This window comes from Schistocerca cancellata, chromosome 2 (assembly GCF_023864275.1).
Source record: "Schistocerca cancellata isolate TAMUIC-IGC-003103 chromosome 2, iqSchCanc2.1, whole genome shotgun sequence".
Lineage (NCBI taxonomy): Eukaryota > Metazoa > Arthropoda > Insecta > Orthoptera > Acrididae > Schistocerca > Schistocerca cancellata.
The window spans coordinates 1,151,942,699-1,151,957,485 of record NC_064627.1 but is presented as its reverse complement, the minus strand read 5'-3'; the positions used below and the strand labels follow the sequence as shown (position 1 = coordinate 1,151,957,485).

Below are 14,787 nucleotides of genomic sequence, written 5' to 3'. Positions count from 1 at the left end.
AGGTGTCAGTGTCATGCACCAGGCATCAAGCAACCAGCATACCTGTTCCAATATACGTTCTGTTACTGGTAGACAGTAAAGCAACACTTCATCCAGGCATGCTAGTACAACAAGTTATAACCAGCGGTGCAGACATTCAAGGCATCTGCTGTCACTCATAGATATGCAGAACTACCTAGGAATTTTCAACTTAACAATCACATGAGAAATGTAGTAGTAGATACATTACAGTTTGTAAGAATCGAGATATAGATTTTCTCAATGAGCGTCGCCTAGAGAGTGGATCTCATCAAGTTATTAATGTACATATTTCGGTCACCTAACTACCCAATGCTTGCGAGATAACCAAGTTAATGATCACATGATCAACATACTGGTAGTAGAGACATTGCTGTCTGTGTGTCTCAAGATAGTGAAGCAGGCAACTATCTGTAACATACGTTTATATCACAATAGCCAAGGCGTCTGTAGTTTCCTCGATTTGAATGGCGGTGGAAGTGCTTTGACGCTCCCTACACCACTGCTGGGGGTGTGTCTGGAGGCTGTGGTGGTGGTGGTGGCACCAGAGGTGACGGCAGCTGCAGTATCACATCTAATGCAGGAAGATCCACCTTTTGGACACTACATTGTTCGATCCATACTGAACATTATCCATTAATTATTGCTTGGACGGATCCACCCCAAACATTACCTGGTGAAGGAGGGTTGGCTCTGAACAATAACCAAGATTGGTGCATGCTGGATCCAGCCCAAACAATATTCCCTGATGAACTGCATACTGGAACTGTCTGATGGTGCAGACGCCATTACTGCTACCGCCACCACCTCCAATGATGCTTCTAGTGTTGGTAAAGCAAATGTTGAGGCACTTCTACCGGCATACTCATTGAGAAAACTATAATCCCTCTGCAGCCTACAGATAAAGTTAAAAAACATAATGAGGAAATATAACAATAAAAACAGGTGATAAAACTGTGACTGCTTAAAACGAACATGGTGAAGAAGGTGCGATGAAAATATAAAAACCAAAGGGTGGGCGATGCTGATTAAAACACATAGTAATGAGACAGGCACAATTAAAAAACGTGACGGCAGTCTGGTTTCTGTTTACAACACTTAAAAAGGGGGGACGCACAACACTGAACACTCACGGAAAACATTACACTACAGAGTGCAAATGAATATGGGAGGGGGGCGGGGGGGAGGACCCAGAAAGATGGGGAAAGAATGGGGGGGGAGGATAGGAAAAGTAAAAAAAGGGGAGCCAATGAAGCGAGACGACACAGACAAGGGAGGGCAGAGCAGACATGAGAAGGAGTGGGAAGGCAGTGGAGGGGAAAGCAAACGACTCAGGAGAGAGAAAGGAGTTAAAGAGAGGGTAGGCAGGAAAAGAAAACAGTATGGAAGGGGGGCAGAGGGAGCCCAGGAAAAGGACAGAGGGAGAAAGGGGGAAGTGAGGATCAGAGATGATAGGAGGGATAAATGGAGGGAGAGAGGGCATCATCCGGAGGGGGAGTTGACAGAAGCCACCATGGGAGAGGTGATGAAGGGTGTAGAGGTGGAGTGTAGGAGGGACACAATGGTGAAGGCGCAGCAGTGGGCAGGGGTTGGGGAGGAGAGGAGCAACTAAGGGATGGGGGTATCAAGTTGGCAGGAGTTGTGGAGGACTCAGATATGTTTGAGGAAAAGGAGCAGATGGGGGAAAGGAATCAGGTCATAAAGGATCCATGTGGGGGACAGGAGGCGTACATGTAAGGTGAGGTGGAATGCATGGTGCTCAAGGACCTAGAGGGACTTACAGAATTTGGGTGGCAGGGGGGGGGGGCAGGGGCAGATATCCAGACGGGACTGGCATAAGAGAGGATGGGACGGATTAAGGATTTGTAGGTGTGGAGGATGGTAGAGGGGTTCAACCCCCATGTCAGCCAGAGAGGAGTTTAAGGAGATGGAGGCAGTTGTGGGCTTTGGATTGGATTGAGTGGAGATGAGGGATCCAGTTGAGGTGATGGTCCATGATGAGTCCAAGGTGGGTGAGGGTGTGGGAGAAGTGGACAGAACAGGTGCAGATGGAAAGGGAAAAATCAAGGAGCTGGTAGGAGCGAGTGGTATGACCTAGAATTTTTGCCTGGGTCTCAGAAGGATTGATTTTTAAGAGCCACTGGTTACGCCGTCTGGCAAAAAGGTCAAGGGGATTCTGAAGATGGCATTGGAACTATTGAAAGGTAGGAGAGAAGGCAAGGAAGGTCATATCATCAGCATACTGCAGGGGGTGGCCTGGAGGGGGGGGGGTTGGGGCATATCGGCTGTGTACAGGAAGTAGAGGAGAGGGGTAGAAGGTGCAGGAATTGGCGCTATGGACGGTAACATAGCTCCATCTTGTCACCATGTCTTGCAGTGACGAACTTAGAGAATTTACTACGTAGATAACAGACTTAACAGACCCATGGAGGGGTAGAAGTTGCAGTAATTGGCGCTATGGACGGTAACATAGGAAGGGTAGTGGGAGAGGAAAGAGGCAGTCAGACATAATTAATAGGATGGGCATGGTCTTGAGTTTAAACAGGAGACCGGGACACCATATGTGGTTGTAGGTCTTTTCGAGGTGTAGAGAGACAAAAATGGCGGAGCGACGGGAATTAAGGTGGAGGGAGAGGAGATGAGTGAGGTGTAAGAGTTGGTCGTCGGCAGTGAAGCAAGGTTGAAAGCCACAGTGGCTGCTGGCGAGGAGGTGGTGTCAGTGGAGGTAGTGATGGATGTGCCAGGTAAGGATGGATTCCAAGAGCTTGCTGAACTCTGAAGTGAGACATATAGGGCGATAGGAAGAGGTGTCAGAAGGAGGCTTGTTGGGTTTGGAGAACATCAGGATATGGGAGGTTTTCCACAAGTCAGGGTAGAAGCCGGTGGCAAGGATTACGTTGTACAGGGTGGCAAGGATTGCAAGGAAGAAGGGAGGGCAGTGGGGCAGTATTTGAGATGGGGGGTTGGTAACACGGTCTTGGCAGGGGGCGGTGTTGCGTTTAGTGCGGAGTATCCTGTGTAGTGATTGGAGTGTTAAGTTTCAATGGTGGTGTGTGGTTCAAGTACTGGAACCTAGGAGCAAGGGGAGAAGCGAAGGTATCTGTGTGGTCTATAATGTCAAGGAAGAGGGAATAATCAAATTGGGGATCATCTGTAATGGAAAACACATCAGATAGGTACGAGGCAATATGGTTCGCCTTACTGAGGCTACCAGGAAAGGTATGGTTATGAAGGAGTGGAGGGTAGGGTGGTTCCCAGTAAGGCAGTGGAATGCGACCAATACTTGTAAGAGTTTATTGGGAGTGTGGCGTTGAGTTGTGTGCATGTCTGTCGCCAGGCACAGTGTTTCTTCGCAGTAAGCATGTTGCGGATGTGCCATTGTAATTGCCGGTGGCGGATGAGTGTGTCACAGTCACGAGTGTGGAGGAAGGAGCAGTAGAGGTGACAGGATTCATGAAGGAGAAGGATGGCGTGTGATGGTGGTGAGGGTGGATGGCTTTCGTAGGGATGTGGGTGGCTATGACGTCAGACAAGGGCAGGTGGAGGAAGGCAGCAGTTCAGGAGATGTCTTCAGGAGATTGGCAGGTAAGATCGTGGTGTTCGACCTGGGTGTGTATGAAGTCCCAGTAGGCATCCCATTTGGCACAGGAGTAATTGTGGACGACTTTAGGAGGAGATAGTGAGATAGTGAGGAGGAGGGGGGCATGGTCGCTGCCAATTAGGTCAAGGACTTCCTCAGTGATGCGCCCAAGGACGTTGGGAGAGGCTAGGATCATGTCAGGAGTGGTGTTGGATTCGGGTCAGATGTGTTGGGGGAGGGCAACCAGGTCTCCGTGGATGGTGGTGATAAACTGATACCACCACTGGAGTTCGGCAAAAGCTCGGCTGTGGATATTGAGGTCTGTGGCAATTATGTAGGTGGAGAAGGTGTGGTCAATGTGGGCCAGCAAATCGTAAGGGATGGGGGTAAGAGGGTGGATGTAGTTGGTGGCACAAGTGACAGTAAGGGCAGGGAAGAAGAGTCTGAGGCTGAGATGCTCAGCAGGATTGTTGAGGCTGAACCGGGAGGTCCTTGAGGTGGCCAATTGCAAGCCCGCCACACGCCAGGGGGAGTGGGTTATTCGGTGCGGTGGAGGGTGCAAGGGGCTGTGGAGACGGAGTTATGGGGTTGGACGAAGGTTTCATTTAGGATGAAGGCATCTACGCGGTGTCGATTGAGGGTGTGGAGGTAGAGGAGTTTTTGGGTGGGCAGGGAGCGAATATTATGGTAAAGGATACTGTTGTTGCACCGTGGCAGGGGAGATTACAAATGGGACATTTGACATCTGATTAACTAATTTGAGTCTTACAACGTTTTTTCGTGTATTAGCCTCTACTAAGCCCTGGATTCTAGGTGCAAACATTGCACTTTTTGTGGCGCCAATGTATTTTCCAGACATTTTAGAATATCACAGCATCTTAACTCTGCAAAATAATTAACTTTTGACTCTCTTGCGTTTCTTACTGTAGAGCAATCAGTTGGTAACAGTGAGAACCACTTACTCATTGTACAACCAACAACCTAAGGACGATCTTAACGGTGTAGACATCTATCAGCTTGGTGCAGAGATCACCTGCTGGTGGTGCTAGGCACGCGCTCTCTACAGTGTGGCAATCTGCTGGTGACAGCAGCAAGTAGGATGTGAAAATTGATTTATTTTCACTAACGTCTTCAGAGTTTCTTTGACAGTAATTAATTTAAAAAGCTCATTTCCAACTAATATGGATTCCTATTTCGTTATTTACATTTTATAACCAAACGTTGGTTTTCAATCATTTATAGAGATAAATGTTGCCTAGTCGTTCCACTATTCCGTGGTGAATGATATATAGCTGCAAATCAAAGTTACCAATGTGAAGACTGGGGAGCCAGTGCTTAAAGGAATTTTCTGAAGTCAGTAATGCAAATGTAGTCGAGGAATTTTTCTGCAGTTCAGATATTTTCAGGGAGACTGAATAGCTCCTCCCACCCTTGACCTCAGCACGTGGAAAGATGTCATGATTTCCAGAATGACCTACAAGATAAGAAAATTCTGATGCTACTGTCAGTGAAATTTAACATGTGCAATTGTCTCAACTATCATATGACACCGCAGACAAGAAAACACTGAAGCTGATATCAGAGAATTCTTGGCTAGAACCTGCAGCGACCTACTACTGATACATTCTGAGAAAGCAAGGGATGACCAATTTAGTATCAGAGGGAAGTGTGAAGGGTTAAAAATTGTAGAGGGAGACCAAGAGATGACTACAGTAAGCAGGTTGAGTAGGACACAGGTTTCTGTATTTATTTGGAAATGAAGAGACTTGCACAACAAAGTGTGGAGAGCTGCTTCAAACCAGTCTTTGTACTGAAGACTACAAGAACAAGGGTGTTCTCGAAGTTCAAACGCCGGCCGGAGTGGCCGAGCGGTTCTAGGCGCTACAGTCTGGAACAGCGCGACCGCTACGTTCGCAGGTTCGAATCCTGCCTCGGGCATGGATGTGTATGACGTCTTTAGGTGAGTTAGCTTTGAGTAGTTCTAAGTTCTAGGGGACTGATAACCTCAGAAGTTAAGTCCCATGGTGCTCAGAGCCATTTGAACCATTTTGAAGTTGAAAATGTGCGTTGACCCTGTAAAATTAAGCGCATCAAACTGAGTGATTGTGAACGATTTTGCAGTGTTTATCGATGAAGGAATTGTCATGGAACCCCGGCTTTAAGGTAGTTTTGTTAGACGCACATCCAGTCGTAGCTACATAGATTTTTTGCAGATGCAAAAGTTTCCATTACGTCGCAGTACATGTTATGAGGAATGATACCATCGAGAGAACTGCACAGAACAGGTAAGTGGAAATCTTATAAGCCGATTCACAAAGGCAATCCTAGTCTCAGTTGAACAGGATCTATCAGTTTTACTGTACATTGCCTGTGTCACCTTTCAAAGATCAAGGATTCTCTGCGACGTACATTCTCTTCTTGTAGAGTTTAACCGTGGAATATATTGAGCATAACTGCGGTATTATTAATTAGGTTTATAGATACACATTCCATTCCATTGATGTTTCGTGAGGGGTTCCTCAAGGATGTAGAATATCTTCTAAAAACAAAAATGAAATGTACTTACTTATAAACATGTTGATGTTGCTGTCTAACGGGAAACATACGAACGATAATCTTGGAACCATCTCCACCCTTCCTGTTAGTCACATCTGGTAAGCTTGTCATGCTGGTTAACACAACTGAAACATAGTTGAGACGTTGAGCCACATATCACTGTAATTGTTTGCTTGATTCGCAGTAAGGCGTGAGCCTCCCTCGTGACTGGATCTTCATGGGCATATTCCACCTCGAGCTCCTCCCCAATGTCCGACAGCTGTAACTGTCACGAGTGACTGATCCGCGACGATGCAACCAAACAAATTCGAGTCTTCCTCTCTGCTTCCGCCCATTATTTTAAATTTGTTTGTGTCGAGCATTATGTAACACTCTTTTGACGAAGAACTGGGTATCTAAAAGTATTTCTCAAAATTATCAGCAATTTTTTAATGATGCGATCTTCTTGTGGACAATTATGGAGACCGCAAACATTGTACTTCTTTACTGTCCGTTTCACAACCACGGCGAACTTTTCAAATCTTCAAACAATGATTCCGCGGAGGATGCAAGATATATTTCAAAGCAATTAATATTTATTTACACTGACCAGGCGTGATGTACACAAGTTTTAATTTTTGACAAAAAATTACAGCCCTGCAGGAAACACGACTTTAACTCTGTAACCAGTAAGGTTAACCCTCCTGCCTCTTACGTGTCTCACGAATAGTCACGGTCCTGTCACACAACCACAGTTCGGTTCTGCTTGCACTTCTCTTCAGCACCACACCTGTGGCTGCAGACGAGTGTCAGACGACGCTAGATTCGACTGACTGGAACCCGGCAATATACACAACCCACTAACTCAGGCCTTTTAATGGTTTAGAATTCCTTAAATTATAGATAAGAGGAAATTCATTACATTTCCATCGCCACACTGAAGACGATAAAACTACATTTGTCATTGGCTTCCTTCCTCTGATAGTGTACATCAACAACAATACAATAGCACAGACATGGATTACGAAACTTGAAGATGAGTGAAAAGAAATCTGACGAAATGTGGATACAGCCAGAACTACTCACCTTCGACTTTGTCACATTCCTTTGTTATGTAATCTACCATCTGCTGCCCTATCTCTGTTATCAACACGAACATGTTTCTCATTTTCTTCGATGTGAACGCAGGACTTAGTGTCGTCCGCATTTCGTGCCATTCTTTTCCTGAAAGCAAGAAACAGAAATAAAAAATAAGCGCCTCCTGTCAGCCATCCCTCATTTCTTTGTTTAACTGTGTCCATAATCTACTTGCCTGTTTAAAATGATTTGTCAGTTCGTGTCACAAAAGCGAGTGGTAATATGATGCAGACGAACCTCGTAACGGAGAAATACAGTGTGTCCCAAAATAATGTATACACTCTTTTAAACAGAATATTTCTTTAATTAAAGGAGACATAAATACAATGTTTATGAGTAATAATTTAGAAGACGGTGAAAAACATAACAATGCTTTCTTTTGTTTCGGGATCGTCAGCAAACATAGTGTTATCGTTTGAACAACGGAAATGTGTGCTAAAGTGTTACTGGAAAACAGAGAATGTGAGTGCGGTACGCCGACATTGGAGAGTTGAATTTGCAACACCACCACCAACAAGAGTAATAATTACAAAAATCAGAGAGATAAGTTGAAAGCCGAATGAACGGTGCACGATATGAAGAAGGGACATAGCGGACGAAAGAGAAGTTCAACAGACAATAGGAGTGTTGGGGGATGCAGTAATCCAGGCACACACACGATCCCCGGAGAAACCTGTGAGGCAATGCTCTCATGAGACTGGGATCTGCGGAAGCAGTGTTCGTAGAATTTTGCGGTCTCAAAACTTTAAGCCTTACATTCCAAGACTTCTCCATGCCCTTAACGAGGATGACTCTGATAGGCGAAGCGAATTTTGTGAGTGGTTCACTAACAGATGTGAAGAAGAGCAACGTTTTCAAGATCGAATTCTGTGGTCAGATGAAGCGACGTTTAAACTTGATGGAACAATCAACCGCCATAATTGCGCGTACTGGGCCAGGGAGAATCCATAAGTAACCGAGCAAAGACATGTTAAACTACCAGGAGTAAAAGTCTGGTGTGGTCTGTCTTCTGGAGGGTTAGTCGGGCCGTACTTCTTTGGCAACAGTGTCACGGGCGACTCGTTCTTGGAAATGTTGGAAATGCCATTTCCTGGTCTCAGCGTTGTGTTTGTAAAATGAAGATTATTACTTTCAGTAGGATGGGGCGCCACCTCACTTTCACTTGGATGTGAGGGCATTTCTCAACCGTACATTTCCTGCCAGACGGATAGGACGAAGAGGGTGTATGGAGTATGCCGCCCGATCTCCAGATTTAACTCCTCTAGACTTCCTTCTGAGGGGTACTCTCAAGAACACAGCTTACGCTGCGAGGCCACACACACTGGATGATCTTAGAGAACAAACTGAGTAGGCCTGTCATGCTATTCCGTTGGAAACAATAAAGTTTTCACGTCACTCAGTCGTAAGTCGTTGTCGACGGTGATTCCGATGGACGGACACCTGTTTGAAGATTTACCACCATAAGTCGGACCATGAGGCACCTAGCATCATTAAAATTGTATCCCTGTATATCGTGATGGAACAAAAAAGTCTGATTCATAAGTGCAAATTCAGAATCATAGACATAGAATAGCTAATTTATATGGGTAAGCAGTGTCTCGACCGTGTTGCTGAATCTATATTAGTATTACATTAAACCTTTAAAAGCAATGTTGTTCCTTTCTGTAGTACATTGACGCTCGTAGTTGTGGGTTTCGTTTGAGCCTTACACCGATCTGTCCTACAGAAGTTAGATGGGAGGCGTACTTCTCTTTATGCCTTATGGAAAATATTACCTCATTTTGCGGTTATTTTAGTTCAATATTGTTTTGGCTGCTAGAAAAATAAACGAGACAGTTGTCTTTCAATGGTATAACCTATAAAATTCTTGTTATGACATCCTTTCAGTCATGCTAAAGTAGACAACGTACATCGCCTAAATTTATAAAAAGACACCAAAGAACAACGATCAACTGAGTGTCTCTCTCTCTATATATATATATATATGTTTCCGCCAGTCTATTTGTTATCAACATCAATGCTGTGTATTGCGACATAAAGACACGTAAAAAAAATTAACTGCGTCATTCTTCGTGCAAATTACGAACATGTATATGTGAGAGATTTTAGAGGGTATGATGATATCGTATGATTTTCATTACTGCAGTTTCCTTTTTCGTCAGTCAACGTTAAATGACTGACTTTCTCTTGGTTGGTTAAAGTAAATATACCAGTTCACTTGGATTTCGGAAAAAACCGTTTCCTGTCTGTTAATACATAAAATGTCTCAATGTGTTGCTATGAGATATATTAGAATACTGTTCATTTCTGCCACAAAGGCTCCTCATTCCAGAGCCACACATTTAATTTCTGCAACAATGGCACAGCTCAAACTGCAGGTCTATCAACGTCCAGTACAAGATGCTCCGAAAATAAAACTTAGTACATAGATACAAAGCTACGGTAACCAGACCCTTACCTTTCATGAGAAACAACATCCGCAGTAGCACTGGAGTGTCCTCGTCGGTGTTCATAAAGTCCACGTGGTCAGTGAAGTGGTCAAAGTCCTTGACTGTGACGGACTTGATGAGATCGGGATCCCTCAACAAGACCAGAGACTTCGCAAAAGTGTAGAACCCAGCGTAGGGGTGCGGTTCGAAGCGCCTGTACGCGTCGACTACTATGTCCGCCATGGCCTTCCTGTTGAGTACCACGTCCAGGGTGTTCCCCACCACGGGCAGCGGTGGCGTGTACGGGACCCCGGCTCTGGCGAACCTCCTGGAGTACTGGCGCCACCAGAAGAAAGTCAGCGTGCCTGCGACCAGCACCAGCGACCCAAAGAGCGTCCACCAGTCACAAGCCATTGTCTGCAAAACATTTTACACTCATTTTGTTTTCATCATCACAAAAACATCTGCATCCGGAAGAACCTGACCGATCTGCTGTAAACTCGGTGGGTAGGCCGCACAGAATCAGTTATGCTATTGATTATTTCTTCCGGGCTCGGCTGCGCACTCAGGTAGCATGGATCGGACAGTGACCCTGTGACCATCAGTTGATATAAGAGGGCTCCAAATGGCCATACGAACCACTGCGACGACCTGGACCTGCACTGTGCCCAGGGGACACGTTCCACAGCAGTTTCCCCAGCTAGAGGGCTATGAGTGGGGCCGCAGTGTGGGGTTGCGGGATGCTGACTGGTTGTACCGTCCTACTGCGCACCACGTCCTTCATATGGGCACCATCATTGCCTGTTCTTGGCAACTATCGGTACAGGAAGGCACACATGCACAAAATGTAGCATCTATATATCTGACATGCACCACAAGGAGGGATCGCCAATCTATTATCTGCCTCGAGCGAGAAGATGTGATGGCAACAAAAAGGCCCATTCAGGAGGCTGTCCTGCCTTCTATGCATCTTCTCGTAAGTGCTAGTTACATTGGCAGGGCTCGCCACACGTCAACCATTATAATGCCTACCACTCACAACCTGCAGCGACGCTCCCAAATCGCCTTGGTCAGCTTCGACGAGCATGGGTCCCTGCAAACTGGCAGTGGGTCATACTTCGTGAAGGAGAACTGTTTCTGCCTCGGTGGCAATAACCATCAGGACAGTGATTGGGGACACACTGGAGAGCGCCACGAAGAGCGGGTTCTGATCTCCCACCTCACGTCCGCTAGCCTAGTGTGATGGTGTGGTGACCAATATCTTAGGGTGCTTGTTCACTGTCGGTGTTCCTAAGGGGCTCCATAACAGCCATATGGTACTTGGAGAACATCCTGAAACCAGTGGTTCTGACAATAATGCTCGCCCACGCCCAGGTCCTATTTTAACAGGACAAAGCTCGTCCCCACGTCCTGAGCTTGCCTTGCAGCTGTGGATACTCCACCATAGCCAGCCACATCACCGGATCTCTCCCCAATCGAGAATGTGTGGGCTGCCATGCAGAGTGTCATCAGAACTAGACCTGCACCCACCATTCTGAGGCAGCTCTTCACTCTGGAATGGGATAGAGTATCACAGGATTACATCCAACACCTGTACAGCTTTCATGCTGTGACGTGTGCACGCAAGTATTCACAACTGAGCGGATCAGCGCCATACTAACATGCACGTTTTGTGATCATGTAGCGCAATGGCATGGCGATACTTCACAGTAATGATCAGAATCCCCCTTGTCCTTCTGCGTGCAGCTCTTTTTATGACAACCAGTGCACATTTTAACGATGTATGACTGGACGAAGTTTTTGATAATAGCCCAGAGATGTGTGTCAGCCCAGTTATGACCTGTAGTTTCCCTTTTTATTTTTATTTCTAATCCTTTCGATCAGACACTTCATGGCTGCTTTACATTTGTATTTTAACTACGTTACACCTGCCATGAATTTCAGACTCAACTAAAATGGCTTCACAGGCAAAACTGCACATAGTAGAGATTCAAAATAAAAGGAAATTTTAATCAAACAGTTTATGGCCAGTGCATCGTATTGTTATATTCTTGTTGGGTCTGCAGCTGGATTGTGTTGGATATATAGGCAAATGCGATGGCATTTGTATGGTACAGAAGACGCTGACTACGTTATTCACAACCACTCATATTTGCTTGATACACGTTATACTGGCAACATTATCTTGCCATCGCACTTTCGACTTACCTTTCCCACAGCAAACCATTCTTAATTGCATTGAGTACCTTCTTATAATAGCTAAATATTTCTTCCAAATTTTGTTCCATCAGTAAGGAAAGGTACGTAACAAACGCCAAAATCTGAGAGAAAACTGTAGGCAAAGAAGTGTCTTATACAAAGAGAGAAACTCGAGCCACACTCTGTTACTTAAGGAGCTGGGAGCCGCTGACTTTCGTGATTATCTAATAGTGGATGGAACATGGTTTTCAGAGCTGCTGAACATCATCAAATCACTTTCTTAATGAAAAGAATAAAGTCAAATAGAAAGGATGTAAACTGCACGGAAAGGCTGTTCTCTACATTAGGTTTCTAGCCACTAGCACAAGTTACGAGAACCTCAAATTCTGTCCGCAGCTCGTGGTCGTGCGGTAGCGTTCTCGCTTCACGCACCCGGGTTCCCGGGTTCTATTCCCGGCGGAGTCAGGGATTTTCTCTGCCTCGTGATGACTGGGTGTTGTGTGATGTCCTTAGGTTAGCTAGGTTTAAGTATTTCAAAGTTCTGGGAGACTGATGACCATAGATGTTAAGTCCCATAGTGCTCAGAGCCATTTGAACCTCAAATTCTATCTAAAATGATTTATGAAACCTGCTACTTCATTTATAGTTGCCTGAGGAAGTACGTTGTGGTAACGGAAAATAAATAAAAGCCATCAATGTAAACTTTATTAATTTATTTACTTTTGTAGCGTAACAGGTGTTCCCTTTGCGATTAAGAAACTCATTTGAAACCGGAAAAAGAAAGACTACCAATGGTGTTGGTGCAAATCGTCTGATAAATACAGCAGACACAGAAGAAATGAAGAACTTACAGGGTGTTTCAAAAATGACCAGTATATTTGAAACGGCAATAAAAACTAAACGAGCAGCGATAGAAATACACCGTTTGTTGCAATATGCTTGGGACAACAGTACATTTTCAGGCAGACAAACTTTCGAAATTACAGTAGTTACAATTTTCAACAACAGATGGCGCTGCGGTCTGGGAAACTCTATAGTACGATATTTTCCACATATCCACCATGCGTAGCAATAATATGGCGTAGTCTCTGAATGAAATTACCCGAAACCTTTGACAACGTGTCTGGCGGAATGGCTTCACTTGCAGATGAGATGTACTGCTTCAGCTGTTCAATTGTTTCTGGATTCTGGCGGTACACCTGGTCTTTCAAGTGTCCCCACAGAAAGAAGTCACAGGGGTTCATGTCTGGCGAATAGGGAGGCCAATCCACGCCGCCTCCTGTATGTTTCGGATAGCCCAAAGCAAACACACGATCATCGAAATATTCATTCAGGAAATTAAAGACGTCGGCCGTGCGATGTGGTCGGGCACCATCTTGCATAAACCACGAGGTGTTCGCAGTGTCGTCTAAGGCAGTTTGTACCGCCACAAATTCACGAAGAATGTCCAGATAGCGTGATGCAGTAATCGTTTCGGATCTGAAAAATGGGCCAATGATTCCTTTGGAAGAAATGGCGGCCCAGACCAGTACTTTTTGAGGATGCAGGGACGATGGGACTGCAACATGGGGCTTTTCGGTTCCCCATATGCGCCAGTTCTGTTTATTGACGAAGCCGTCCAGCTAAAAATAAGCTTCGTCAGTAAACCAAATGCTGCCCACATGCATATCGCCGTCATCAATCCTGTGCACTATATCGTTAGCGAATGTCTCTCGTGCAGCAATGGTAGCGGCGCTGAGGGGTTGCCGCGTTTGAATTTTGTATGGATAGAGGTGTAAACTCTGGCGCATGAGACGATACGTGGACGTTGGCGTCATTTGGACCGCAGCTGCAACACGGCGAATGGAAACCCGAGGCCGCTGTCGGATCACCTGCTGCACTAGCTGCGCGTTGCCCTCTGTGGTTGCCGTACGCGGTCGCCCTACCTTTCCAGCACGTTCATCCATCACGTTCCCAGTCCGTTGAATCGCTTTTCGGTCCTTTGGTTACATTAAACCTCCGTTGAAAACTTCATCTTGTTGCAACAACACTGTGTTCTAGGCGGTGGAATTCCAACACCAGAAAAATCCTCTGTTCTAAGGAATAAACCATGTTGTCTACAGCACACTTGCACGTTGTGAACAGCACACGCTTACAGCAGAAAGACGACGTACAGAATGGCGCACCCACAGAATGCATTGTCTTCTATATCTTTCACATCACTTGCAGCGCCATCTGTTGTTGAAAATTGTAACTACTGTAATTTCGAAAGTTTGTCTGCCTGAAAATGTACTGTTGTCCCAAGCATATTGCAACAAACTGTGTATTTCTATCGCTGCTCGTTTAGTTTTTATTGCCGTTTCAAATATACCGGTCATTTTTGAAACACCCTGTAGCAAGTGATAAGAACTCTAAAAAGCGTCCTACGCTGTTTACTTCATAGCAGAAGGCTTGGATATAGGCTTTCAACACCTCTAACAATCAATAAACGTCCATCGACTGTCTGTACTTGGGATTTTAGATTTTATTTCAGATACATCTCCGTTTCTAGATTTAATTTCCTATAAGTATCGGAAATAAAATCTAAAAATCGAAATACGGTAGGTCGACGGACTTTTATTCGTATAACATATGCTTTTTACTCTTTCTGTGCTCTGCATGAAACCTTTATGCATCTGTAAAAAACTGAAAAAATGATTTATTCCTTGCATCCCTGTTGTTATGCTCCTCGCACGACATGTCCTCCAGACATCTGCAGCCATTGGATTTGTTGGGAAACTCTCGGTCATTAGAGGTTCGGTCGCCTGACCCTGTCACGTTCATATCAGACAGACAGACACTCACTCTCGCTCTCAGAGACGGAAGACGAACGTTTGCCGGGTGGTTGGAACGCACTGTTTGTTGGATAAA

The 14,787-nt window shown here is 45.3% G+C and overlaps 1 protein-coding gene across 1 annotated transcript in view; it reads right to left on the bottom strand.

The window, feature by feature from the left end:
- LOC126163195 (cytochrome P450 9e2-like) overlaps positions 1–10,116 on the bottom strand; it is a 57,903-nt gene extending 47,787 nt beyond the window's left edge. Inside the window, exons 1-2 of the mRNA XM_049920148.1 lie at positions 9,729–10,116; positions 7,220–7,357 (exon numbers count right to left, since the gene is read on the bottom strand). Coding sequence (XP_049776105.1) covers positions 7,220–7,357; positions 9,729–10,113 — 523 coding nt within the window. The 5' untranslated portion in view covers positions 10,114–10,116. The remainder of the gene's footprint in view (positions 1–7,219; positions 7,358–9,728) is intronic.
- Between the last annotated feature and the right edge of the window lie 4,671 nt (positions 10,117–14,787).